The 26739-nt window shown below is 43.4% G+C and overlaps 1 protein-coding gene across 2 annotated transcripts in view; it reads left to right on the top strand.

Annotated features, from left to right (window-relative positions):
- Nucleotides 1-7636: 7636 nt before the first annotated feature.
- The window catches only part of GPBP1 (GC-rich promoter binding protein 1), a 34231-nt gene continuing 15128 nt past the window's right edge, over nucleotides 7637-26739 (top strand). Inside the window, exons 1-4 of one of the 2 annotated variants that reach the window (XM_075410723.1) lie at nucleotides 7637-7712; nucleotides 8522-9545; nucleotides 10566-10633; nucleotides 24818-24937. In XM_075410723.1, the coding sequence (XP_075266838.1) occupies nucleotides 24875-24937 (63 nt within the window). In that variant the 5' untranslated portion in view covers nucleotides 7637-7712; nucleotides 8522-9545; nucleotides 10566-10633; nucleotides 24818-24874. Of the gene's footprint in view, nucleotides 7723-8521; nucleotides 9546-10565; nucleotides 10634-24817; nucleotides 24938-26739 lie in introns of both variants that reach the window. The other variant, XM_075410724.1, reaches the window with a different exon arrangement.

Raw genomic sequence — 26739 nt, 5'->3', positions numbered from 1 at the left:
TTAAAATTTTGCAATAAGGACTGTTTGTTAGAACTGTGTTTGTACTGAGGAATTCTCACTGTGTTTGGGATCTGATTGTACAAATCATAGAACCACAGAATGGTTTGTGTTGGAAAGGACTTTAAAGATCATCTAGTTCCACCCACCCCCTCCCCCCCATCCCTCCATGGGCAGGGACACCTTAAACTAGACCAAGTTGCTCAAAGCCCCATCCAACCTGGCCTTGAACGCTTCCAGGGAGGGGGCATCCACAACTTCTCTGGCATCCGCAACCTCTTCTAGTGCCTCACCACCCTCATGGCGAAGAATTTCTTTCTTAGATCTAATGTAAATCTACCCTCTTTCAGTTTAGACCCAATACCCCTGTCCTATCACCACATGCCCTTGTAAAAAGTCCCTCTCCAGCTTTCTTGCAGGCCCCCTTTAAGTACTGAAAGGCTGCAATAAGATCTCCCCGGACCCTTCTCCCCAGGCTGAACGGCTCCAACTCTCTCAGCCTTTCCTCACAGGAGAGGTGCTCCAGCCCTCTGATCATTTTTGAGGCCCTCCTCTGGACCTGCTCCAACAGCTCCATGTCTTTCCTGTCCTGTGGGCTCCAGAGTTGGATGCAGGAGTCCAGGTGGGGTCTCACCAGAGTGGAGTAGAGGGGCAGAATCCCCTCCCTTGACCTGCTGGCCACGCTACTTTTGATGCAGCCCAGGATATGCTTGGCCTTCTGGGCTGTGAGCGCACATTGCTGGGTCATGTCAAGCTTCTCGTCAACCAACACCCCAAGTCCTTCTCCTCAGGGCAGTATTCAATACATTCTCTGCCCAGCCTGTATTTGTGCTTGGGATTGCCCCAACCCATGTGCAGGACCTCACACTTGGCCTTGTTGAACTTCACAAGGTTCACACAGGCCCACCTCTCAAGCCTGTCAAGGTCCTTCTGGATGGCATCCCTTCCCTCCAGCATGTTGACCACACCACACAGTTTGGTGTCATCAGCAGACTTGCTGCAGGTGCCTTCAATCCCACTGTCCATGTCACCGACAAAGATGTTAAACAGTGCTGTTCCTAATAACAACCCCTGAGGAATGCTACTCGTCACTGGTCTCCACTTGGACATCAAGCCATTGACCACAACCCTTTGAGTGCGACTATCCAGCCAATTCCTTATTCACCGAGTGCTCCATCCATTGAATCTATGTCACTCCAATTTAGAGACAAGGATGTCATGTGGGACAGTGTCAAGTGCTTGGCTCAAGTCCAGGTAGAGCTGGTCTGTCCTTATCTACCAATGCAGTAACCTCGTCGTAGAAGGCCACCAAATCTGTCAAGCACGATTTGCCCTTAGTGAAGCCATGTTGGCTGTCACGAATCACCTCTTTATTTTCTATGTGCCTTAGCATAGTTTCCAGGAGGATCTACTCCATGATCTTACCGGGCACAGAGGTGAGACTGATTGGCCTGCAGTTCCCTGGGTCTTCCTTTTTTCCCCTTTTTAAAAATGAGGGTTAGGTTTCCACTTTTCCAGTCAGTGGGAACTTAACTGGACTGCCATGACTTCTCAAACATGATGGATAGTGACTTAGCAACTTCATCTGCCAGTTCCCTCAGGACCCATGGATGCCCTTCATCAGGTCCCATGGACTTATGCACCTTCAGCTTGCTTAGATGGTCTCGAACCTGATCTTGTCCTACAGTGGGCGGTTCTTCATTCTCCCAGTCCCTGCCTTTGCAACCTGTGACTTGGGTCGTGTGGCTGGAGCACTTGCTGGTGAAGACTGAGGCAAAAAACTCATTGAATACCTCAGCCTTCTCCATATCCCAGGTAACCAGGTCTCCTGTTTCCTTCCAGAGAGGGCCCACATTTTCCCTAGCCTTCCTTTCATCACCAGTGTACCAATAGAAGCTTTTCTTGTTGCCCTTGACGTCCCTAGCCAGATCTAATTCTATCAGGGCTTTAGCTTTCCTAACCTGACCCCTGGCTGCTCGGACAATTTCTCTGCATTCCTCATAGGCTACCTATCCTTGCTTCCACCCTCTTGTGGCTTCTTTTTTGTGTTTAGGTTTATCCAGGAGCTCCTTGTTCATCCATGTAGGCCTCCTGGTGTTTTTGCCTGACTTCGTCTTTGTTGGGATGCATTGCTCCTGAGCTTGGAGGAAGTGACCCTTGAATATTCACCAGCTTTCTTGAGCCCCTCTTCCCTCCAGGGCTTTATCCCATGGTACTCTACCCAGCAGATCCCCGAAGAGCCCAAAGTCTACTCTCCTGAAGTCCAGGGCAGCAAGCTTGCTATGTGCCCTCCTTGCTAACCCTAAGGATCTTGAATTCCACTATTTCATGGTCACTGCAGCCAAGGCTGCCCTCGAGCTTCCCATTCCCCACCAGCCCCTCCTTGTTGGTGAGAACAAGGTCCAGCATAGCACCCCTCCTCATGGGCTCCTCTATCACTTGAAGAAGGAATTTATCACCAACGCATTCCAGGAACCTCCTGGATTGCAATGCCCTGCTGCGTTGTCCCGCCAGCAGATATCGGGATGGTTGAAGCCCCTCCGCGAAGACCAGGGCTTGTGAACATGAGGCTGCTCCTATCTGTCTATAGAGGGCCTCATCCACTCGGTCTTCCTGGTCAGGTGGCCTGTAGCAGACCTCCACTATAACATCACCTGTCCCTGCTGTTTCTTTAATCCTGACCCGTAAAGCTTTTGGTTGGCTCCTCATCCATGCCCAGGCAGAGCTCCATGCACTCCAGCTAGTCACTGGCATAGAGGGTGACATCCACTCCTCATCTCCCCTGCTTGTCCCTCCTAAAGAGCTTGTATCCTTCCATTCCAACACTCTAGTCATAGAAGCCATCCCACTATGTCTCTGTGATGCCAGTAAGATCACAGCCCTGCAGGCGAGTGCACGTCTTTAACTCTGTTCGTTTACTCCCAGTGCTGCAGGGCAAATACTCTTCTGTTGAGAAGAACATACATTAGAATTGGGTCTTTATTATTAATATTAGGTGGCCATTTGCTTCTAGTTTTTAAATATTGGGCTCACTGCATCAGAAGCTTTCTGGATCAAATCTGTATTAATCAGACTTTAAGCCTGTTATATGGAAATTTTGATTTTGGCCATCTGCCTGATTCCTTGGTTCAGACGGATTGCATACTGGGAACACTGGGTTTTTAGTATAAGGTGATTTGTTTTGTACATCTTCATGGAGTGACACAAAGATGTGTATAAGTAAGGAATTAACTATGTTTCCATATTTTTCTTTAATATTTGCTTGATTAACATTATGAGTGTGTAATATACTTGCAGAAATATCTTGTATTCTACTCCTAGAACAAACAGAAGTCAGCATATTTCAAGTGCCCGCCAAAATATGTTTTTAACTTTTGATCTCATACTTCATCCCTTCATCCAAGTTTGTGTGGTAAATAATATAGTTTTAAATTCATGATACATTTTTCATATTATAACGAGTTCTAAAACTTGCATTTAAATATGGATGGTTAGTATTTGATGGAAGTTAAAATCTTTCTGGTTTCATTTCTAATACCTCATCATTTCCCACATATTTTTGTTTCATTGTATTTGTTCAATGCTTTCATACACTGATGTAGGCACTCCCTGAATATGGAATGAGCTATCTCTCTCCAGATATCTCACAGTCTGTACCCTGATCTACACCAAACAGAACCTTAAATTACAGATATTATTGAGAATACTGAATTTGGAGGAAAGTGCTAAATGTGTTTTTCTTCTCTCTCCATCAAACTACCCAGAGGTACCACAGTCATTCAAAACCAGGAATTCTTAGCTTGTTCTTAAACCTCAACTTTTGTCTAGATTCCACATGAGTTACCCTTCACTTCTGTCATGGTTCATTGAAAGGACTTTTAAAAACATGTGTGAGCATCTGTGGCAAAAATCTTGGCCTACTTCTCCAAGTTTGCTTAACAAAAGAGAACTGTTCATATGGATATGTCTTCTTCCTCCATATTAATTTCCAACGTAAATGTCATCATAGCCTCCTACAGCAGTTTTCCAAAGCAGACATGTTCTGCTCAGTCTACCTAGTTTCAGAAGCTGTTTCTGTTAAATATTGATGACTTGAATACTTTTGCTCTCTTCTGTGCTCTGTATACTTCTGAAGATCCAGGTACTGTTTGGGTTTAGAAGACCAAACAACATGCTTTGTAACTAAAAAATGCTGTAAATATTGCTTCACAAATTTGCCATTCTGTCAATCTTCTGTCGTCTTGTTCTTCATGACAGACAATGACTACGTTTATGCGAGCATTTCTTCATCAGTAATAGAATACATGTGGTTTTATCAGTGTAGTTTAATTATCCCTGTCCTGGTTTTGGTTAAAACAGAACCAATTCTCTTTTAATGAATTTTCCTTACAGCTAAGTTCTTCTAAGTAACTGCATTTTTCTGAAGTTGGCTGCATATCTTTCAGATGGTGTACGCGCCAAAGCTGGTAACACCTAGCGTTGATCATTTCACTGAGCTGATGGTAGGAATGGCAGTCAGAAAAGGCCTGTGCTTATAATTATTAGTATAGCAGCCAAAGTCGTTGGCACACCTCTTACGTTGTGCAAGTGAGGAGTCGTCAAGGGTTGTACGTGCAGGGAGGAGCGGGCAGAACAGGTGACCCGATATCAACCGGTGAGGTATTCCATGCCATGCACGTCACACTCGGTTTAAAGCCGGGGGATCGCGAGGGTCTTGCTTCTTTTCGTCCGTGGCTGGGTTCTGAAGCAGACCCTGCTCCTAGTCCTGCCTACCATCCTGATCCAGATGCCAGTCCGTGCATTCCTGAGTCTGCTTCCCATCTAGCGTGGAGTCCAGTCTGGGACTTCTGGTGCCTGCCTGGGTGCCGCTGGCGGGACGCTCGGAGATACTCCATATTGGTTTCGGGTATGTTGCACTAGTTCTGTTGTCATATCCAGTTTGTAAGCCTCTCTCTCCCTTCTCCTCCTTTTCCCCTTCCCCTGGTGCGGAGGTGGGGGTTAACGGAGAGCATCTGCCACCTCGCTGTGCCCAGCGATGACGATGCCCCACGCCAGCAAAACGACCCATGTTAGCAGAAGCATTGTTTTGCTGGTATAAACCCCGTGTAAGTACAAGCTGGAGTAGTTGGGCTGTGCATGGCAGGAACCTTTCAACAAACCAAATTCCCGTGCCAGCAGGCTCGCAGAGTAGTTCCTTTAAACTAGACCTCACACGCTAAGAATGTGCTGTTGGCTTTGCTGGAACTGCTTGGACACTTGTGACAGGTAAACTACAGCACGTGGAAAGATTTGATTTGAGTTCAGTGCGAGGTTTGTGGGGGATCTCGGTAGGGTACCGACGTCGCCTCAGCTGTTTGCCGGGTCAAAGCCTTGCTTTTCGTGAAGTGGAAACGGCATTATACCTCCTTCTATGAAACAACTGGAGAGAGAAATCAAACTTATTTACCATTACTGCTGTAAAGTAATTTCCCCAACGACTATCACAGCTTTTCCCGTGGCAACTGAAATTGATGTGATTTCGTCACCGGAAGGAAGTAGAAGGATCATGTATGAAGCAACGTGAATAGAAACCCACTAGGAGGACTGATATGGATAAACTGATAATCTCCTGCTGCTCATTGTGTTTCTCTTTTGATAGCCACAGTGTATGATGTATTGCAAAGCCAGAAGATGCTCAGAATAGCTGTGCAGTGTGGAGGATTTAGCCATAACTCTCTCACATGAGGAGCGGTGGAGGGAACTGGGATTGTTGAGCCTGGAGAAGAGGAGGCTGAGGGGAGACCTTGTCCATCTCTACAACTACCTAAAAGGCGGTTCTAGTGAGGCCGGTGTTGGTCCCTTCTCCCAAGTAACTAGCGATCGGACGAGAGGCAATGGCCTCAAGTTGTGTCAGCGGAGGTTTAGATTGGCTGTTAGGAAACATTTCTTCACTGAACGAGTTGTAAAGCCTTGCAACAGGCTGCCCAGGGAAGCGGTGGAGACACCGTCCCTGGAGGTATTCAAAAACCTTGTAGATATGGCACTTCTGGACATGGTCTAGCGGGCATGGTGGGGATGGGCTGACGGTTGGACTTGATGAGCTTCGAGGTCTTTTCCAACCTTCATGATTCTGTGATTCTATGAGTTTAGACCATTAATACAGTGTGAAGCATGTGCTGCCAAGGTAGCCTGGAGACACGTTATTGATTCTATACGCTTTGCTTTCTTGTTGCTTTGGGTTCACCTCTTGCCTTGTTTTCCTAGATGCTGTTACCCATTGTATTTTAGGATTGTGTATGTTGCTTTGGGACTCGTATCTGATACCTTTGGTCAGAGATGTCCTTGTACTACACGTGTTTGGGTGGTGCAGCCCAGTGAGTCCTGGAGTCCTGAGAAGCTTTTGATGACTTTTCCTGCTTGAACAAACCCATTAGCTTCTAGCTACTACTGCAGCATGTGTCTGATAGGGGTTACATTGATCAGTGTGTAGGTTATAAATTACTGTTTTGAGAAAGATTTTAGTTCTGAAACTTGAGAGCGTGGGCAGTTTTGGTGCTTGCGTTGCTATGACCGCAGGTGGAGGCACCAGGCTGGGCTGCTGGGCGGGTGGCACGGCTGGCAGTCGGGCCGGGCGGCAGCACGCTGCCCTGCCTTCTCCCTCCGAGGGTTCAGGCTTGGCAACCGCCTGTAGAAATAACCGAGGGGCGCGGGGTGCGGCCCCTCGCCCTGCCTGGGAAGCCTCACCTCTGCAGCACAGGCCAAGGTCAACGGAAAAACGCCGTCGCTGCTGGAGACTGGGACAGGGGTTGGCTGCTCAGAGTCCGGCTGAGGGCAAACGTGGCCACGGCAGCCTCAGAGCTTCCGTCAGTTTTTTGAAGATGAAACTCTCACCGATTTTCCTGCTTTCTAATTATCTCGGTTGTTGATTTTTAACAGTTTTCTCTAGCAATTGTTGCTTTCTACTAATTTTACCAAGTGATGAAAATGGGTTATTTTGTCATCGTATATGTGCCTGCAAAACATGTTTTAAAAAACCCCATCTTTCTGAGACTTTTTTTTTTTAATAAACCATCAGTGCATAATTTCAGCTCCTGGAATAATTTCAGTCTCACGGAGGAAACTGCCATCGAGACCAAACCCGGAGCCAGGCGCAGGCTCTAGAATCGCTCCCCTGCACCCTTCCTGATGGCAAACCCAGTTTCGTATATTTAGGTTTTCACCTAATTAGCGGCCGGATGATCGGCGCTGGGTTGGAGATGAGGTTTCCGACCCGCGAGCCGCGGGTCCGGAGGCTGCAGCCCCCCGCCGCAGGGACGGCGCGCACCGCCCGCCGCCCGGTTCAGCTCTCCCACCGGCCCCGGGCCCGCCATCGCGCCCCGCAGCCCGCGCCTCGGTGTCGGTGACCGGTGACCGGTTCCGGCCCCTCGGCGTTGCGCCGCCGTTGCCGCTAGGGCTGGCGCCGCGCGGGTTGCGCCGCTGCACGGTTAATTACGGCGGCGCCGGGGACTCCCGCGGGCTGGGGATTCCCCCGCCGCCCCGCGCGGAACGTTCGGGATTGTTCCCCGTGACGTCACGGCAGGGGGGCTCCCGCCGGCGGGGGCGGGGTCGCACCCTCGGCGGCGCCCGGGAAGCCCCGCCCCGGGTTCCCGCGGGGTCGCGCGGCGGCTCTCGCGAGGCTTGTGCGCGCAGAGCATTGCGGCTCGGAGCGGCGCCATTTTGGGAGCGAGGCGAGCGGGGTGTGTGTGTGTATGTGTGCGTGCGTGAGCGCGCGGGGGGTGTGCGCGCGCGGGGGGGTGTGCGCGCGCGGCCCCCGCGGCTCCCGGGGGGGGGAGGGGGGTGATGTTGGCCGCCGCCGGGCCCAGGGCACTCCGCACCCCCCCGCGGCGGTCACGGCGGCGGCGGGCCGGGGGACGAGGCGCGGAGGGGCCGGGGCGGGTACCGGCAGCGGCGTGCGGGGCGCCGGGCCGCCCCGTTCCCTCCCCCGCCGCGCTGCCGGGCCCGCCCTCGGGGAGGGCAGGGGGAGCCGCCCCCGGGGCCCCGGCGGGGGAGCGGCGGCGGCGGCTGCTGCGAGGGGGGCGGCGGGGGCTCCCCGGGCCGGCAGCGCCTTCCTGGCGCCCTCCGCGACCGAGGGCTCGGCCGTGCCCGGGAGGCTGCCGTTCTGCCCGGGCGCTGGGCGGCGGGGCTCGGCTCCCCGGTGCCGCGCCGGGCTCGGTCTGCGCTGCCGCAGCGAGCCCCTGGCCCCGGTCCGCGCCTGCCGCCCCGTCGCTCCCCCCGCCGGCTGCCGCCTGCAGACCGGCTCGTCTGTCCCAATAAAGCGACAAATGCCCCTTCCTTCCTTCCTGCCTTCCCTCCCTTTCTTCCCAGCTGCTCCTCCCCCACCCGCGGCAGTGGGAGGTGGGAGAGCGTTACCGCCGGTGGGCCCCGCTCCCCGGTAGGCTTCGCCCGCCGCCCCCGCCGTTCCGCCTTGGGGTCTGCGTGTTGGCCCGTCGGGTCGGTCCGGGTCGCCGATGGGAAAACCTGACGGCTCTGGTTCTTCTCGCCGCAGGCAGTTCGGGTTGCAGAGGGAGCCCTGGATGTCTGCAGCCTGCGGCTGGTAGGGAGGGCAGGAGGTGGGAACCGGCCTGCGGCAGCGGCTCCCGGTGAGCGGGGAGAGGTACCGGGCGCTGTGCTGCCTCCTGAGAAAGCTGCTGAAACCGTCAGCCGGCACCCGAGAAGTGAGCTGGAAGTTGGAAGGTGTGAGATTTTTTCTTCCCGAGCACCTCGCCCTCTTGTCCACATGGCATGGATAAGTGGCTGAATTTGTCAAGTCTCGAATACTTCGGCTGCCAAAATAAAGTGCTTTCCTGCTTTTAGATAATCTATTTTTTTTTTTCCTTTTCGGCAGCGCTCTGTCCGAGTGGTTAGGCATAACCAGTATCGTTAACTGGCTCCAGCTTAAATGCAGCCTGAGTCGCTGTGTAGACGTTGCTGAAAAGTTTCATGGCAGGTGTTTTCCCCCTTATCTTATGTTTCACATTTTTTGAGATGATCTTCTGTCATTTTGAAGTGAGACCTGTTTTCTGAATGAAGAGTCTAATAGATTTTTTTAATCATTTTTCCTTTTATATTCTGTTTAATATTTTTGTTGAAAAATGTTGCTGCCAGTAAGCAGTATGGAGGTATCCAGATAGCTGTTGTTTACCCATGCCTCTGCTACCCGAAGCTGGGAAATACTCCACAGTTCAGATGTGACATCTGGATTTTCGGCTCCGCAGTTTGTGGTGTAGAAAGTGTATTTATTTCACCTGGAGCTGATGCCTTTTGTAATGATATGTACATGGCATAGACAAGAGAAGAAGCTGTCAGAGGAGAAAAAACCTCTTTAAGACAGAGAGTTGGCGAATTTTGGAAATAGCTTTGCGGAATCTGTGAGCAAGAAGGATGGGTAGCTGATTTCTGTGAGGTCAGATCTATGTCAAACAGCTACGAATGTAGTATCAACAAGAACTCTGGATATTATCTCAAGGAAAACAAACTGGAAAAATACAAATCACACAGCACTAACACCTTGTGGCGTCCTCTTGGATTAGGTAAGTGATACAGTGTTCATAAATCAAATCTACACTCAAAGAAATGTCAGTAGAATCGTTAAACCAGGAACATTTACTGCCTAGATGGTTGTTTTCATTTGAGAACATTGAAATGAGCTTGCAGAATCTGATTTTTACTTGCTCTATGTAATAATTAATGGAATAATTCTTTAAGAATTTGAAGAACACATGTAGAAGGAGAAATGTTTAGGTAGGAGTGTGATTTTTCTGGGAGATCAAAAAATAGATACATCTAGACTGAATCTGTAGGTAACTCACAGAATCACAGAATCACAGAATAGTAGGGGTTGGAAGGGACCTCTGTGGGTCATCTAGTCCAACCCTCCTGCCGAAGCAGGGTCACCTACAGCAGGCTGCACAGGATCTTGTCCAGGCAGGTCTTGAATATCTCCAGAGAAGGAGACTCCACAACCTCCCTGGGCAGCCTGTTCCAGTGCTCCGTCACCCTCAGAGGGAAGAAGTTCCTCCTCATGTTCAGACGGAAAATACTCAGACTTCACGTTAATTGTGTAGTCTGAAGAAGTCTGCTGGATGGCTTGCACATCTCAGTCTTTCCATTTGTGTTAGGTGTTTTAGCAACATGAAAGTACTAATAATGTAGTTCTGGATTTGTGGGTTTTGTTCATGTGTTTGTTTGTTTTTATTTCTTTCTACTGTTCTTTGTCACTTAGGTAAGCCAGATATTTTTTTACCAAAAATTAGTTTACTGCCTCTGCAAACTAGCTTTTTAATGTGTTGATAGGTTAAGGTTGAGTTCAGAGTAATTTCCTGTTATGTAATGGGAATGAATGAGCCTGACTGGTCTGCAAGCATAATGTTACAAAAAAACCTCCACCTTTTTGGAAGGATTAAAACCAAAATCTACGGGTGAACTAACTAATTTCACATGTTATTTTCACATGTATTGCTGTCCGCTTCCTCCTGTAGTGCTTAAATGTTTCTGAAGATAGATATAGTTTAAATGTTGAAATTAATATGTTTACAATAATTCTTTTGTAGGTTTGCATTCAGCTGATTTGCTACTGCTTCAAAGAAAACTAAGATGGGCAGAACAACTTAATTCAAAAGTCAGTGGTAATTTTACTCAAACTGTTTCCCCGTAACCCCACCTTGATTATTCGTAAAGCTTTAAATCATTAAAGCATTTTTGGGTGGACTGTAAACTGAGTGTCTGGTAAAGGTAACATATTTACCTTAGTCGCCACCTTTTAAAAATTTTTTCAGCGCTTCTGCAATGCTGAAGTATTAGTAGTCGTGAGCTAATGAGGAAAAAAAAAATAAAGGTTTTCTCTAAGGGCAATGTAAAGCTGTTTTCAAAGATGGCTTCTGTTGAAGCCTTGTAGAAAAAAGTAAAGTTAAGCATGTGAAACTGTATCTGCAGATTACTACAGTGTTTTTTCCCCTTGTAACTTGTTATTTTGACCACAAGTGAAAGGCTAGTGTCTAAACAAGTTTTTTAAATTCTCAGGCTCGCAGAAGTAGTTCTATTCTGTGTGTTGTCTTTTCAGTATCTAAAACTTTACACTAGCTTCAGTATTTTACTTTCTTTGGATAGCCGTGCTGTTTTGTTGCTTTAACTTCTGTTTGAGTTTTGTTGTTTTTAAAACATGGTAGCTGTGGGATGTGAATAGGAGGCTGTTTCTGTCATCTCTTGTGGCTGTGGCTTGTGGCTCTGCTGCATCGAGTCTCACTGTGGCTGGGGGTTGACTGAAAGAACTGAGCCACGTGTGAAGGAACCAAACCAACAGAGAGGAATGGTTTTCCTCTTTCCTTCAGTTGGATTAGTTTGTGTTTTCTTTGAAAACATTCAGTAAATGGCACGAGTGGCCATTTAATTTGATTTTTGTCTATTGTATGGTCATAAATGATAGTAATACAAGTACGTGCTTCTTAATGCGTAGAAGAAGTGATGTATCTCTCTTTTCAAGCCATAAACTTACAGTGCTGTGAGATACTTTTAGCTCTTGACAAGAGGCTCTGACTGAAATCAGGGAGCTGCATCCCCCTCTTACTATTTTGGATGACATCTTTATCTGGACTCTTTCCCTTCTGGGTGTTTTGAAGAGTTTGCTTTTTAGCGTAATTAAATTACTCTGTTTGTGCTTCCGTCTGTTTGCTGGTAGGGTAATTCTTTTTTCTTCTCACCATTTTTCCACTTGGGAGGTGCAGTTGTTCGTGTTTTCATGCGTGTGTGTTTGACAGGGATTCAGGCATGTTTTACAGCTGTGCCCTTGTACCCTGTGCAAAATTCATACTTGGGTGAAGCCCATTGAGGAGAAAATGCCTAGCGTGCTGGTCCACTTGAATTCCTTCTTTAGGGTTTTGTTTGTACAGCCATGACAGTCTGTTAAATGGTTTGCAGACAGCTATGAAAATAAGGTCCTTGCCCCCAGGAGCTTACATTTTTGAGCCTTGATGTAAACATAGCTTTTGTACTGCAATAACTGTCAGCAGCTTGGCTCTTTTACTGGTTGTGTTTATTCTGGTAGGATCCAGAGATGGGTACATTTGTATTGAGAAATTGTCTTAGAGTGGCGTAGGCTGCTCTGCTGTGTGAAAGAGCTGTTGGTGGAAGCTTTTAGGAGCAAGCAGAGTTTAAACTTGCAGGAAAGCTTAAGTGGAATTACATCTGTAAAATGATATAGGGAAATTGTGTAGATATTTAGCTTTGTTAGTACTTCACAAGTTAATGTATTTTTATTCCTCCACTGTAATGAGATTCCTCTGTTGGAAAGGTGTGGATAAAACAGTGTGACAGTGACCTCTGGGGAAGTTGCTTTTATTTATTTTGTAGTACTGGGAATAAATTCCATCCTGCAAGGAGAACTGTTTGCAGACCTTATTATAAACGAACTCAAATGAGACTTGGCACGCTGTTTGTTTTGCTTTTTTGTGTCTGTGTGTGTTTGAGTAGTAGTATTACACAGTAGCTGATGATAATGCCCTGTGTGGTGCTGTCAGCTCTTCCACAATCACCTCTTCCCGTATTTTGGGTAAACATAGTCAGATGAAACACGTAAAACTGCTTTTTGGCTTTATGCGCTCAGGATATGTCAAAACCACTGCCTTTTTCAATGGCTTTTTTTTCTAGATATTTGTGGAGACTCCAAAGTGCCAAAGAATTGCTGGTGATTTTGTTACGTGATGTATGCTGAACAGGCTGGTGGTGTTACCGCACCAACGCTTCAGCTCTTGGGCTTTAAACCTTGAAAAGGGCAAGCGATGAGCGTTTATCTAGCTTTCTGCTAAACGGTGTTGCAAGTGGGTGGGGTTTCAAGCAGAAGGAACTTGCTTGTAGTTTACCTGCAAATATGAAGTTATTCTGTGTTACAAAGTAGTTTGCTTTTATTAATTTACATCTTGGTGCAGTGCGAGAAGGAGAGACTTTTTGATAAGAGTGATGATTAAGTTATTCGAAGCGCTCATTAACTTTGGCTGTTTCTAAAACATTTCCTAAAAGATGTTGTGATTGTTATGACATTAATATTTTATTCACAGAAGTGATGTGAAACCTGTTGCTTGTGAACCATATCTATATATAGAAAGGGGGACTGTATGATAAAGTTGGGATTTTTGGAATACCAGTGTCCCCCGAAGTCTGCCGGCATTCTAGATCCTTATGCAAAACGGAATGTGCTTTGGTTGATTCATCCTCATATGAGGAACTTGAGCCCTAGGTAGAAATGAAGGTGGATTTTGCTTAGGTTTTTTGTGGTTGTGTTGTTTGTTTTTTTTGCTGAGTCACTGTAAAGCTAGGTTTTAGGGCCGTGGCTGTACTAGAGAATGTGTTGGCTTTAAATGGTTAACAAAAAATTGACTGTTACAGTTTGACTTCATACATTTCTAGGCATGTCATAAAACTTACGGAGGTGTTCAGGTTTGACAGAGGATCTCACTCCTTCCTCAGTGTTCTGCAGGAAGCCTTAGTTCTCATTTTTAGAGGATGGGGCAAGAAGGTAAATTGAAAAAAAAAAAAAGTATGGATGTTTTCTGTAATTCTTCCTTATTGCCCAGTGCTAGAATACTCATCAGAACAGTTCTGTGTTGGATGGTGGGAGCAGCAAGACTAAAACTGGAGATTTTACTTGCTCTGCAGTAGCACAGCTGTGAAGAAGAGGCTTCGGTTGAATTGTGCAGAACTTCTTAATGCGTTGTGAACCAGTGGGTGAGAAGAGCTTGAAAGGTTCAGCTCCCTTTGCTTTATTGGAGATGTGAGTCTGACATTAAATTTTAGAGAACCAAAGAACTTGAGAGAATTACCATACCCCAACTTAATCTTGTTTTAAAATTAGATGTCTGTAAACCATCTTCTACACTGAAATGTCGTGGGAGGGTGACATGCACACTTCCCCTTTGAAGCGTTAAAAGGTTCGTTGTAAATATTTAAGCTTATTCAGTTGTTGTGGCTGTGCATTTACATGGAGAGAAAAGAAAGGCGATAAATAATCATTAGTTCAAGTAGTTGTCATGCTTTTGCAGCAATTTGTGGTCGGTAGAAATGCTCCCATTTTCAAAAACTCTGTAAAGCGTGTGTTAGGGTTTGAGTATTATTTTCTGTTTTATTCATATGCAAATTTTGGATAGCAAAATGACTTGAAATAGCTTATTTTGCTCTGTTCAAACTAAATGAATCACAGAGTAAGGAAGATGTCTAATAAGCTGTGTCTTTGAAAGGGGAATGAAAATAGAGATATACAGGGTTTAAATAGAAATATTGCTTAAAGCTTACACTTACAAACTTCACTTCGAATGAGTGCCGCTCTTGACTAGAGATAACAGGGAAGGATCTGTTATCGTAAGAATTTTTTTGTTTGAAAGCAAGTATGTTTTATGGCGGAAGGAAAAAACATTTGATGGAGTGGGTTATTTTAAATGCCTGCTTAGTTTGAGAACGATCCTGAGTATTTCTGTTTATGAAGAGAGACTGTGTAGTCTGATGGCATGCTTAGTTTCTTTGCCTTTTTCAGACCAAAAGTTTGTGGTTTTTCTATGGCTAATGCTAAATCAGTGAAATAAACATTTGAAGCTGGCTCAAGGTGGGAGAATCGAAGAGTCAATTTATTCTGTAGCTTGGTTATTCCAGAGTTGCTCTGTTTCACTGAGAGCTTTGCCCGTTCCTGATGCTTCTTTAGAAAACAAAGACTGGCATTGGCAAATAGCTTTCTCTTTTTATGGTTGTGAAATGCAGTACAGCTCATCTTTGGCATTTCTCTGATAGTAAACATTCAGTTTTGATTCCCTCCTAGAAAACTGTGTGCCTCCTTTTGCTTCTTGTTAGATGGTCACTCATTTCTAAGACATCATATAGACTTATTTATTGGACTCCTCTGAAATTCATATATATGCTGCATTTGTCTTCCTGACCTAATAAGGATTTGATGTATTTGCTGCAGCTCATTACCAAGGAAGCAAAGCAGCAGCAGTAGCAACAAACTGGAGGCACTGAATGATATATAACCTTTTATTTTTTCTACTGTTACAACAACACTATAGTATACTTTAATTCTGATTTACAACCTTTTTTTACCCCATTTACAAATACTATACTAAAAATTGTGCTGGCAAGGTGAGGGTGGGTTGTCAAACAAGTGTGTAGCTGAGGGGTGGATTTAAGGCTCCCACATGTAGTTTGTGGTGTGCTTTACTTACGGTATTAATAATCTCTGAGGCATTAGGTAAAACGTCATAAGTATGTGCCACTTAGGTATATATACATGCTCGTTTCAGACTTTCCTGAAAACTGTGAATGTGCATATATCTGTGTGCTTTTAGTATGTATGCTGTTCATGGGTTTCCTTATGCAAATTGATAGGCTGAATTTCTAAACTGGTCTTCAGGGAGCATCAAGAAGTTTGAATTTGTATCTCCCTTCCAACTTTGGGAATTTGTGGCTTGAAGCTTCCTTATTTTTTTTTTTCTCTCTTAATAACTTTGCTAGTCCACTCGCAAGCTTGAAGTATTCCTAGCTATCTCAGTGTTTATTGCCTTTTATTTTAATCATCTTCTGCCAGTCTCTGAAATAGCCAGTGTCACAGAAATGGATTCCCATAAAATGATATAGGCTATCCACAGAGCATGAGAAGCGCAGAAGCTGAAAATGCAGAACTGTTTTTCGTTGTCTCCAGCTTCTGGTGAGATGGGTTCAGCTGTTGAGGTTTTGGTTTCCTAATTTTTAGCATTATTTTAAAATGTGTTTTCCCTTCAAAATTCTGGTCAACTCCGTTTAAATTGGATGTATTTATTAATACGGTAAATCCATAAGATGGCCAAATGCATCCAATCTTTTAGTAATTTAAGTCTCTAGACCATATGTGTTTTGGCTACTTTACTATTATACTGACCAGCCTTTTCCTTATTATAGTGATGTCACCATTTTTATGTGTTTCTTCATGCTAGGACATTATGAAAAAGCAAAGCTGTTTTTATTTGTTCTGGTAGTTCAGGCAAATAGTATTACCGAATGTATCTTGCCAACAGTAATGAAACCTGTCTTAAATATTGAAGACAGCTTTCTGGACTAGGGAAACATTTTTAGTTTTGTACAATTGGCGAGACCTCCTTGAAGCTGGGTTTCTTCAGTATCAGTGGGACTGCCTTTCCTCTGTGAGCTAAATACTGGTTAGACAAGTTAAACAACGTGCCCTTAAAACTGGGTGGGGGCGATCTCTGATCTCATGTCCTTGTCATCCTAAGTTCTGCTGTGCTATTTTCTCCATCCTCGGTGGAGAAAGGATCAGGTTAGGGGACACTTAAATATGATACACGTGGGACTTGACAGAATGCTCCCATGAGTGTAGAGGGAGCCGGCTGATGTCATTGCAAGGCCATTCCTTTATTATCTTTGAGAGGTCTCACAGTCATTGGGTGAGGCTCTTGAGCACTAGGAGAGAGCAAATGTCAGTCCTGTTGTCAAGGAGGATCCAGGGAACTACAGGCCAGTCAGCCTCACTTCAACCCATAGGAAGGTGATGCAGCGACTAATCCTGGAAAGTGTTTCTGAACACTTGAAGGACAGGAGGGTGAGTGGGAGCAGTCAGAATGGCTTTATGAAGGGGAAATCATGCTTAACCAGGCTAATAGCCCTCTACAGTGAGGCGACTAGCTTGACAGGCAATGGATGGTGTGTATCTGGACTTCAGTAAGGCTTTTGATGTTTTCTTCCATGACATCCTCATAGAGAAGCTGACAAAGTGTGTGCAGGGAAGTGAATGATGAGGTCTATCAAAAACACTCTGAATGGCCAGGCCCAGCTCGTCAGGGTTGTCGTCTCAGTGGCAGAAAGGGCATTTGGAGGAAGCTGTTGTTGTTGTCCCCAAGGGTTCAATACTGGAGCCTGAACTATTTAACATCTTCGTTACAGTTCTGGGCAGTGGGGAAGGGTTCACCCTCAGCAGGTCTGCAGATGGTAGAAAATGGGGAGGAGTGGCTGATACCTTAGATGTTTGTGCTGCCATTCAGAGGAACCTGGACAGAACAGAGAACTGGACAGAGGATCCTTATGAACTTCAGCAAAGGGAAAATGCGAAGTCCTGCCTTTGGGGAGTAGTAGCTGCATATACCAGTGCATGCTGGGGGCTGACTAGCTGGTGAGCAGCTGTGCAAAGAAGGACCTGGGGGTCCTGTCGGATATCAAGCCAACCATGATCCACCAGTGCATCCTCGTTACAAATAAGGGCAACGTCTTTCTGGGCTATGTTGTGAAGAGTGTTGCCTGCAAGTTGGGGATTGTTCTGGTTTGTCCTCTGCTCAGCCCTGGTGAGGCCACGTGTGGAGCACTGTGTCCCGTTATACACTCCCTGGTTCAAGAAAGACACGGACTTGGTGGAGCGAGTTCAGCAAGGGACCACAAAGATGATTAAGGGACTGGAGCAGCTTTCCAGTTGGGAGAGGCTGAAATTCTTTTTGATCTTCTAAGGAAGTACGAGTTGGTCCTCAGTCTTTCAGAACACTCTGGATGTTATATTTTAGTTTTTAGGGAGATACTTAACAGATTTAAAACTAGTAAGCCATCAAAGCCATCAATAAGGTGAAAACGATGAGGGAGACTTTGTTAATGCTGTTGATGGGACTACAAGCATATTAAAAGGTAGCAACATCTCATTACAAAGTGATGCTTTAAGTTCATAACCCTGTGTGTGATAAACTGACCAGTTGTGTTGTTGAGGCGCTCCTCCTATGATCTGTAGTGGGTGTGGACCTGGGAAAATGAAAGGTAGGATTACAGGTTTTTAGACTGGATTCTTACGAGTTGCAAAATAGTGATAGTGTTTATAGTTAAATATATTAAAAATGTGATATTAAATGCATTTCCTCTAGTCAGAGCTACTTAAGTCATGAAAATAGTCTCAAAAAAATCACAGCAGTTACATGTGAATGCATACTATTTTATAAGCCGTAGTCCTTTCAGAATTCTGTACTTTAATAATCAGGCTCATTTTTTCTTACCTGACCTGTTTATAGAAATGAAAACATGGAACTAAAGTTCAGAATGCTTTGATTACGTATGCTTGCTCTGCTCACTGCCCTTGCAATATCCCAGAAGATAATTTCTTCCCTTCCCCCCCACCCCCCATCTGCAGGCTCTTGTATCCACTTACACAGCGGGTGCAGAGATTCCCTTGGGATGAATTCTAACGGGAGTCACTTTTCCAAATCCTGAAGAGTACTACGTACGTCCATAGATGCTGTATAGCTATTTTTTGTGTTGTCTAAATAGACAAATATATATAGAGAGAGTTTCTAATGCTGGAAGGATTTCAGGGATGAAAGTGAAGCTAGAAGTTGTTCTGGATAAAGGATCATCTTTATAAGGGAGCAAGAGTGATGACTTAAATTATTTTTTGTGTTTATTTCAGACCTCAGTGGCCTTTGTTTTTTTGATGGTATGTTTAAGGCCAGGTTGAAGACATTTGTAAAGGAAATTATTATTGTTCTGCTGTGTTAACATGAGCAGCGCAGGAGACATTATATGAATTTCCAGTATATGAAGGAAGTCAGGTTAGATCGTAAGTGTTCCAGTGTTTGAACTGTAGACTGTGCTAGTTTGTGGTGGGGTTTTTTTTTAATTTATTTTAAAGCTTTATCGGGTCTAATTGTTTCCAGTGTTTTATGGATAGCTGGCACGGAAAAAACAAAAGTCTGGGTCTGTGTTTTTGCCTTATCCTTTTGCTGCATAACTTCTGGCAGCACAGCTGCTTCCTGAGTTAGTGCTGCAGCTGAGTGGGTTAATAAATGCACCTGATTCTGTCTGTAGTGACTCTGCGGTTACCCTGTCTTTGACGAGTCTGGTGTATGACTGCACTGTATTCTGATCTTTGATGTGCTATGCAGTGGTACAGGCTGGACTAACAGGTGCTAGAGTTCTCTGCTATGCGTAGCCTGTAAGGCTCACTAGTGGTTAGAAACTGCTGCCACGTATTGCTCGTCTGCCTGTTCGGTGAAATCGTTCAGGAGTGAAGGAGGGTGAAATCCGTAACTGACATTGTTGTGGTGGCAGGATTCCTTGATTTAGGACAAATGGTGTGAGAATGAGCTAGCATCTTTTTTTCTCCAACCCCCCCCCCCCCCCCCCCCCCCCCCCCCCCCCCCCCCCCCCGGCAAACATAGGGGAGGAAAAAAAAGAAATGTTAACAATTATTTTCACTGCAAGAAATTACACATATTTTATTAAAATGTGAGATGTTATGTTTGTTAAACCTGAGATGTATTCCATAACACTGTTTTGAATAGTTTGTTCAACTGAATCTCCTCAGTCTATGTATTTCATGCCTCTGTTTTATGTGCTAACTGATGGAGGTTTTAAGCTTACAAACAAGCTTTGTGGGCAGAACTTAAATATTCGCCATTTTGGCTGTTCCATATTTTGTCCCAGTCGTAGTTGACCAAAAGGTTGCAGATAAGGTGAAAATTGTCATAAAAGATGAAGCTTTAAGAAGCACTTTGCTGAAGTAATCTGGAGGTAACTAAATGTGAAAGTTCATGAGTATAGGGTGTTTTCTACTTTTGTACCATATTGAATTCTGTCTGTGTTATTGCAGGGAAAAAAAAATTTTGATTTGTACTTGTGTTGTAGTGGGTGATCTTCACACTTAAAATGTTTGGGTTTTAAACACTATATTGATTTCAAGTAACAGGGGAGGGGAAAAAACTTGGTGGGGAAAACAGTATTCTCGTATAATTACCACCTAAGATGGGGAAAGAGTAGATTAATTATTACATTGTTATCTTTGTGTACATGCATTGTGCTACACATTAACTTTTTAGTTACAATTCTTGGTTTCTTTCTTAGAAGCATAATAGGAATTGAAAGGTTCAAATATTTGTCTTAAAGTTGTTCCAGAAGCTTGGTCTTCTCATCTGCGGGACTGTATGTCTGGTTTAAATCTACTGTGCTTGGTATCTTCCTGCAACTCTGACGGTGTTTTGGATTAAGATATCTCTTTTCTTGGTGGAGTTACTCTGTCAGATGTTTATAACCACTATTCAAATACATCTTGGGTCCTCATTTTGTAAGGCTAAGCAAGCCAGGTAGTTTTATTAAACTTTTTTTGTCTCTTATCACTGAAGTAGTTCATTATTGCACCAGGTGAAGTTCTAACTTTCTGTGCTTTATTCCAAGCATGATTTTATTTCTCTCTTTCTGTGGTGATTTAAAAAAGAAAAATGTAGTAGTGGAGAGAAAATTGAGTATATAGTTTAATATTTGATTTGTTCATTTAATTTGGTAAGCACAAGCTGAACTAATGGTAGTTGTTTTAGTTCCATTTTTTTGTTGTTTTTGCAGAATTTTGGGAGTTGACTCTAGATGTTTTTTTCTTAGCCTTTTCACAGAAGTCTTGACTCCTGATTCATGCAGTGGCTTTCTGCTTCCCTTTTCTCAGTGTGTTGCTTGTTTTCTAAAAGAGAGGCAATACATTAAATATTCCCAAGTGGTCTTCAGATAACACAAATAAGTTTGTTTAAAAGTAATGTAGCCACCTGCTTTAAAACTGGTGAAAAATAGTTTCTATCACCTTACTGACTCAATCATAAAAAAAGCCAAACAACCCAGCCCAACCTTTTTTGGATGTTGGTTAAGCATACTTCGTGCACTGTTCTTATTTCAGCTGCTAATGTGGCTCAAAGTGGATGACTGAGTTATATTTATGATAAACCTTTTCTCTGTACATCATTTGGAAACAGCTGTTTGTTATTCCTTGTTCATTATTCCTTGGCATTCACTGGCTTATGATTGAAGATCATACTTCACAAAACTACAGAATTAAATTTTACACGGTTGAATATTGAAATAATTAGTGCATGTTACTTGAAACAAAATGACTTACAGACTTCTCTCAGATGTCCCCCAGGAAGTTATAGTTAAGGACAGGCTTTTTTCTTTGCTGTAAACTGTTCTACTATCCACAAGACAGCAAAACATAAATTTTATCTAAATTTATGGGCTATGGAAGGCATTCTTTTTTCAAGTCACTATTCAGTACTTGAATCAGACACCAGAGGCTGTTGCTGAGATGAGACTGAGTATTTTGACCAGGCTGGTTAGAGAAATTTTGATGCAATTGTGCGTTAATAATATGAGGATAGCAGTATTTCAGGATCTTTTTCTTACCTTTCTAGAACTGTGCAGCTCTGCTTCAGGAGTAGACAGTCTGAGCCAAGCTAGCTTTTATGGCACTTTGGTTGAAGAACGGCAGATATATTTTGAGTTTGTGCTGCTAGGGAGTGGTAACTTAAACATTCAGTGGTAAATTTTGGGCCTGCTCTTTTGTTGTCAAGAGAGTTTCTGAAAGCAGTGGAATCATGGTCCGATTTGTGGCATATACCTCAATAAGCTTACTTCTGATAGCTGTATTAATGCTGGGAGTATGACAGCTGTTTTATCAGGGTTAATGAACAGCGGTTGACCATGGTATGTACATTGGAGAAGGCTTGCTGGCAGACAAATGGGTTCTTCATGTCTGTCAGTATAATTACAGGAATTTCTTTTAAATGCTTGTATGGGTGCATACTACTGACTTCAGTTCTGTTCAGATACTTAAATGTTGGGTTGTTTTGTGTGGTGGGTTTTTTTTTTGTTTTTTTTGTGTTTTTATTTTTTTAATTTAGAGGTAGTCCTGTGTTTCTGAAAGGTAGAAGTGTTATCCTAAAGTAAATGGCTGATCCACGCTACCTATTTGCCGTAGTGACTCCTCGGTTTTTGAAGGCAGCTGTTACTTGATGTCAAGCTGGAAGGATGTATAAAGTAAATTTCTGAAGAAGTCTCTTCGGTACTTTTATTAGTAACTTCAGTCATGAAATAGAGTGTATACTTATTAAATTTATAGATAGCATGAATCTGAATAGAGGTTGCAAGTGCTTTGGGGGGCACAGAATGCAGAAATGTCTCTGACTGCTGGGGATGGCTTAGGTAGTGGACCTGAACAGAAGGAAAAAGACTTGGGTCAGACCTGGTAGAAGGAGCCTTTTTAATGATGGGATGTGTTGCAGAATGATGTGGTATTCTCAGTTGTTTGTCTAACTTAAGTTGGAAAGCAAGCAAAGAACAAACTGGTATTTGGCAACCAAGCTGATCACGAAGGGTTTAAACATGGTAAATCCTGCCTGTGGTAGCAGAGTGGACTTGCTGACATCCCATTCTCACTTTGTGATCTGTTTCCATTTTACCAAAGATATCTTCCTGAGAATGAATAGTATCCTATAGCTGTTGAATATTTGCCAGATCATCAAAACAGAGCTCATGCTTGCAATTAAAATGTTTTTTATTAAAGTACATTCTGGGTCAAACTTGTTGGCAACATCAGAAAGCCAACATCTGTAAGAGTCTTTAAGAAGCCTGGTAAAGCATGGAATTGGCAACTTACAGCTGAGTAGGCTATGTACTCTGAAATACAGTTTTAAAAAAAGATCCTAATATCTGCCCTTTCCTGATCTTGCTGTTTGTTTGCCAGTTTAATTATGGCTAGGGTGTCTGTGCCTGTTACAAGCTAGTAAGGTTTAATAATGAAAACACTCAAGTTTCCCATGTCTAATTGCCAGACCAATAATATGTACAATCAGATGAGAGAAAATGTTTTCTTGACTTTAGTGTTGAGGTCAGTGTCCTCAGTAGTTGCTTTTCTTGGTAGTCATTGACTGTGAAATTGGTCAGGTAGTGTTCTAAAATTACAGCTGTGCTTTTGTTACTGCTGTCCTTTTATCAAAACTAGCTGGAAGAATTAGACCTAAAAGAGTTTTTCTTTTATGGGCTTACGAAATATACAGATATTCTGCTGCTGACTCTACATTCTGAGTGTTGAGTAGTTTTGTCCCAGGCCTCTGTCTTTACCACTTCACCATACTGCTTTGTAGGAAAGGGATCGGCTCATCTGACAGAGCAGCACTGTCAAAAACCTTTTTAGAGCTTTCAGTTGAAGAACTGAGAACATGAGGACTTAGTAGCCGATTCACCAATAACTTGGTAATACTTCTTGGATCCTTCGTTATGTTCTTACTGAGTACAAGCCTGATCTCTCCCTTTGTTTTTCAGACTGTATGTGACTTGGTTTTGAAGATTTTGTTGTGGTGGTTGTGCTGATCTTCCAGTACTGATACCTGTCTTGATCATTTCTAAAGATTTCATGATTCTTCTGCTTGGAGATGAGAACTGTATCTGAGGAAAGGAGAAAAAATTTTTTTGCTTGCTGCAGTCTGCTCACATTTAATTTGCTATTTCTTAATTTAGCAGCTATTGTACTGGTTCATCTGTAAACATACAACCTTTTCTGTTTCTATAGCATTGCTGAACATGATTAATCAGTAAAAGTGAACTTGGCTGGTGTTTGAAAGAGTAACCATTCTTGTGACAGTTTTTACTAGTCTGACATAATTGGATTCTTTAGAAAATTTCTCTGGAACTTTTGTTGAGGTTAATTTAGAAGAGAGTGTTGGATGACTTCAACAGAGTAATTTAGAACAAGTTATTTGGGTGAGACATCCCTTTAAACTTGTCTCTATTGAATGGTAGTAGATTTTGTGCATCTTACCTTACAGGTTTCAGTGCAATAATGGAGGTACCTAGCAACCTAAGTATGAGCTCACCGCATGAAAAAGAACTGGCAACTCAACTAACTAAGTGCAATTTAATGCTTAGAAATCTGTTAGACTTCCTTTTAGAAGCTGGAGCATTCTAATCTGTCACTGGAAATGTGCAATAGCCTGGTTCAGGCCAGAATACAACAATAATTATCAGTTATTAAGTTCAGATTCCACAGCTCTTACTAGTACTTACTTGTATTACAGCAGCCTTAGACTGAAGTGAACTGCATTTGTGCTCACTGACTAACAGATCTGCACTCTGTTGTGCAGGGATGTGGAATGCACATTTATTTGGGTCTCCCTATGAAATACATGTGTGTGTATATTATGTTTTCACTAGCTGAATTTCTAGTAGTGTATATATCATACTTCAAAACTGTCAATGATTCAAGAATATTTTGTCTAACCACAGAGCATGATTCAGATACCCTTCTAATTCAGGCAGTGTTTCATCCATTTCTTTCGTTTCTGTGCTATAGTTTAGCTTCAGGTAGTATAGTTTACATTGTCTTGCATTCTCTTGCTGTTTGAGAGATGTTTTCCTACCTGTGGGGAGAGCGTGGGGTAGGAAAATGTATTCTTGGGTTTTAATGTTAAGCCATTACTTCCTTTTTCCCCTTTTTCAAACTAGAGAATTTTACTGGATTCTGACACTGTTTCTGCATATGTAGGCTCTGTTTCTGTTGCATCTAGAGATAATAAGGGCTTTGTGGTGACCCTGAGCATCTAGATTTTTCATTAAGAACCTTAGTATGGCCTCTGAGACTAACTTTAAGGGACTAATTTAAAAAATCAGCGTCTTCTAAGAAGCTAATGATATAGATCCTGAAATCTGTTCTAGACAGTACCAGGAAGTATTTCAACAAGCTAATTTTGCCACAGCTTACTGGATAAAACCTTAGACAGGATGCTTCATCCCATTTATATGAGCAAATAAAGGAAGGAATGTTACAGTTGTATTTTCATGATACCTGCGATATATTTGATTAGTTTGACACTTTGGTAATAAAAGCACAAATGTAATGCTATAAATGAGATTGGGATAGTTAGATTCTAAATCAGATTTGTGTGGGAAACTAGTCCCTGAAAACAGAAGGGAAATAATAATCAAAACGCCACAAGTGCAATTCTCTTGTCACATAAGCATCAAAAAGTACTTCATTTTTTTGCAATTACAGGGGCTTGCCATGAGGTGCTGAAGCCTTGTTTCATTGATTCGGAGAGACTGGACCTAAATGGCGCAGCATGACTTTGCTCCAGCCTGGCTTAATTTTCCTACTCCACCATCATCAACAAAGGTATATTCTTTGATGTTCTTTTGAACCGGCACTGGGATCATTAGAGAAGTCTGAATGTCATAACCTCAATCATAGAAAAAATGCACACCTCTTTATGAATAGCATGATAACAGATAATATCTAGCAAGTCTGATTGGCATGATTGTCATGGTTGTCAAGCTCATACCTCCAGTAGAGTTTTTTTGCTTGAGCAGCTATGTTTGTAGAAAGAGGCATATGCCTGGCCACATTACCAGAGCTGCTATTGGATTAAGTTTGCCTTCAGCAGGAGTTTAAAATGATTTTTTTCACTAGAATTGCACTGTATTTTGTGCTTGAAGTACCAAGACAGAGGAATGTGCTTGATGTTCTTGCTTCTAATTTTGCTTTGTGTCCTGTAGATTTTACAGAAGTGTTACTCTATCATTCAAGTGATTAAAAAAAATACTTTTGAAATAGACCTTCTGAAATGGCTTTTCAGTTCCTGATGGGATGCTTGTTACTACTGGTGGAGTGTGGTGCTTTCAAAGAGTTGTGCTTCACTCATCTAGACTACTGTTGCTCTATACAATGGGACAGTTAGCTTGGAAACAGGAATTGGCAATCCCAGAGTCATCAGGATTTGTAAATATTCTAGGAAGACATGAGTATGTTTCTTTTTTCTCTGGCGTATCCTTTTACTCTTTCTTAATTTAACCTTTGAATTCTGCGAATGCAGAAGCGGAGACAGCACTGGATATTCAAACTCCTGTCATCTATGTCCATATTTGTAGGCCTGTTTTATTCATTATAATGCAAGATCTGTGTCTGCAGCTATGAGAGTGGCATTGCCTTGCTTTAATGCATTTATTCAAGTTTATTGCTGCCTTCCATGTCTGTGGAAAATGTTTAGCCTTTATAAACTTGTGGAAATAGGCTTGTGTTGTGGTTAAATGCACAGTTAGCTGTCACTGTTAGTTGTGTTGCTCTTTTTTTGCTTGTATATGCCTACACACACATATACACGTGTTTTTTTAGTCAGGTTGTTGAGTGTCCTTATTCATATTGCTCTATTTATCTTTCTTCTGCGCTGACCTATGACCGAACTTCTTTGTTCAGTATAGTCTATCAGCAACTCTCCGTTGCTGTTCTGGGAACATCAGGCCTATCTGTTCCAGGATGGTTCCTGTGATCTGTTTGCTTTCATTCTGCTTGATCTCTGATATATTAATAGAATCATAGAGTCGTTAAGGTTGGAAAAGACCCATCAAGTCCAACCATCAACCCATCCCCACCATGCCTGCTAAACACCTCCAGGGATGGTGACTCCACCACTTCCCTGGGCAGCCTGTTCCAATGCCTGAGTACTCTTTAGTAAAGAAATTTTTCCGAATATCCAATCAAAACCTCCCCTGACACAACTTGAGGCCATTGCCTCTCATCCTATCACAAGTTACCTGGGAGAAGAGACGAACACCCGCCTCCCTACAGCCTCCTTTCAGGTAGTTGTAGAGAGCAATAAGGTCTCCCCTCAGCCTCCTTTTCTCAAGAGTAAACAATCTCAGTTCCATCAGCCGCTCCTCAGAAGACTTGTGCTCTAGAGCCTTCACCAGTCTTGTTGCCCTTCTCTGGACAGGCTCCAGCACCTCTATGTCCATCATGAGGGCCCCCAAACTGAACACAGTATATGAGGTGCGAACTCTTTTGCTCTGCTTTTTCCAATTTAATAAATTTTCAACTGGAAAGGTAATCAGAGCTGAGTTTAATATGGTGTCACAATTACAAAACAATCTTCACCACATATTTCAAGAATCTGCTGGAAGAGCTTTACCTGCATGCTTAAA

This window comes from Opisthocomus hoazin, chromosome Z (assembly GCF_030867145.1).
Source record: "Opisthocomus hoazin isolate bOpiHoa1 chromosome Z, bOpiHoa1.hap1, whole genome shotgun sequence".
Taxonomy (NCBI): Eukaryota; Metazoa; Chordata; class Aves; order Opisthocomiformes; family Opisthocomidae; genus Opisthocomus; species Opisthocomus hoazin.
Note: the sequence above shows the minus strand (reverse complement) of the source record. Positions and strands in the feature narration are given on the sequence as shown.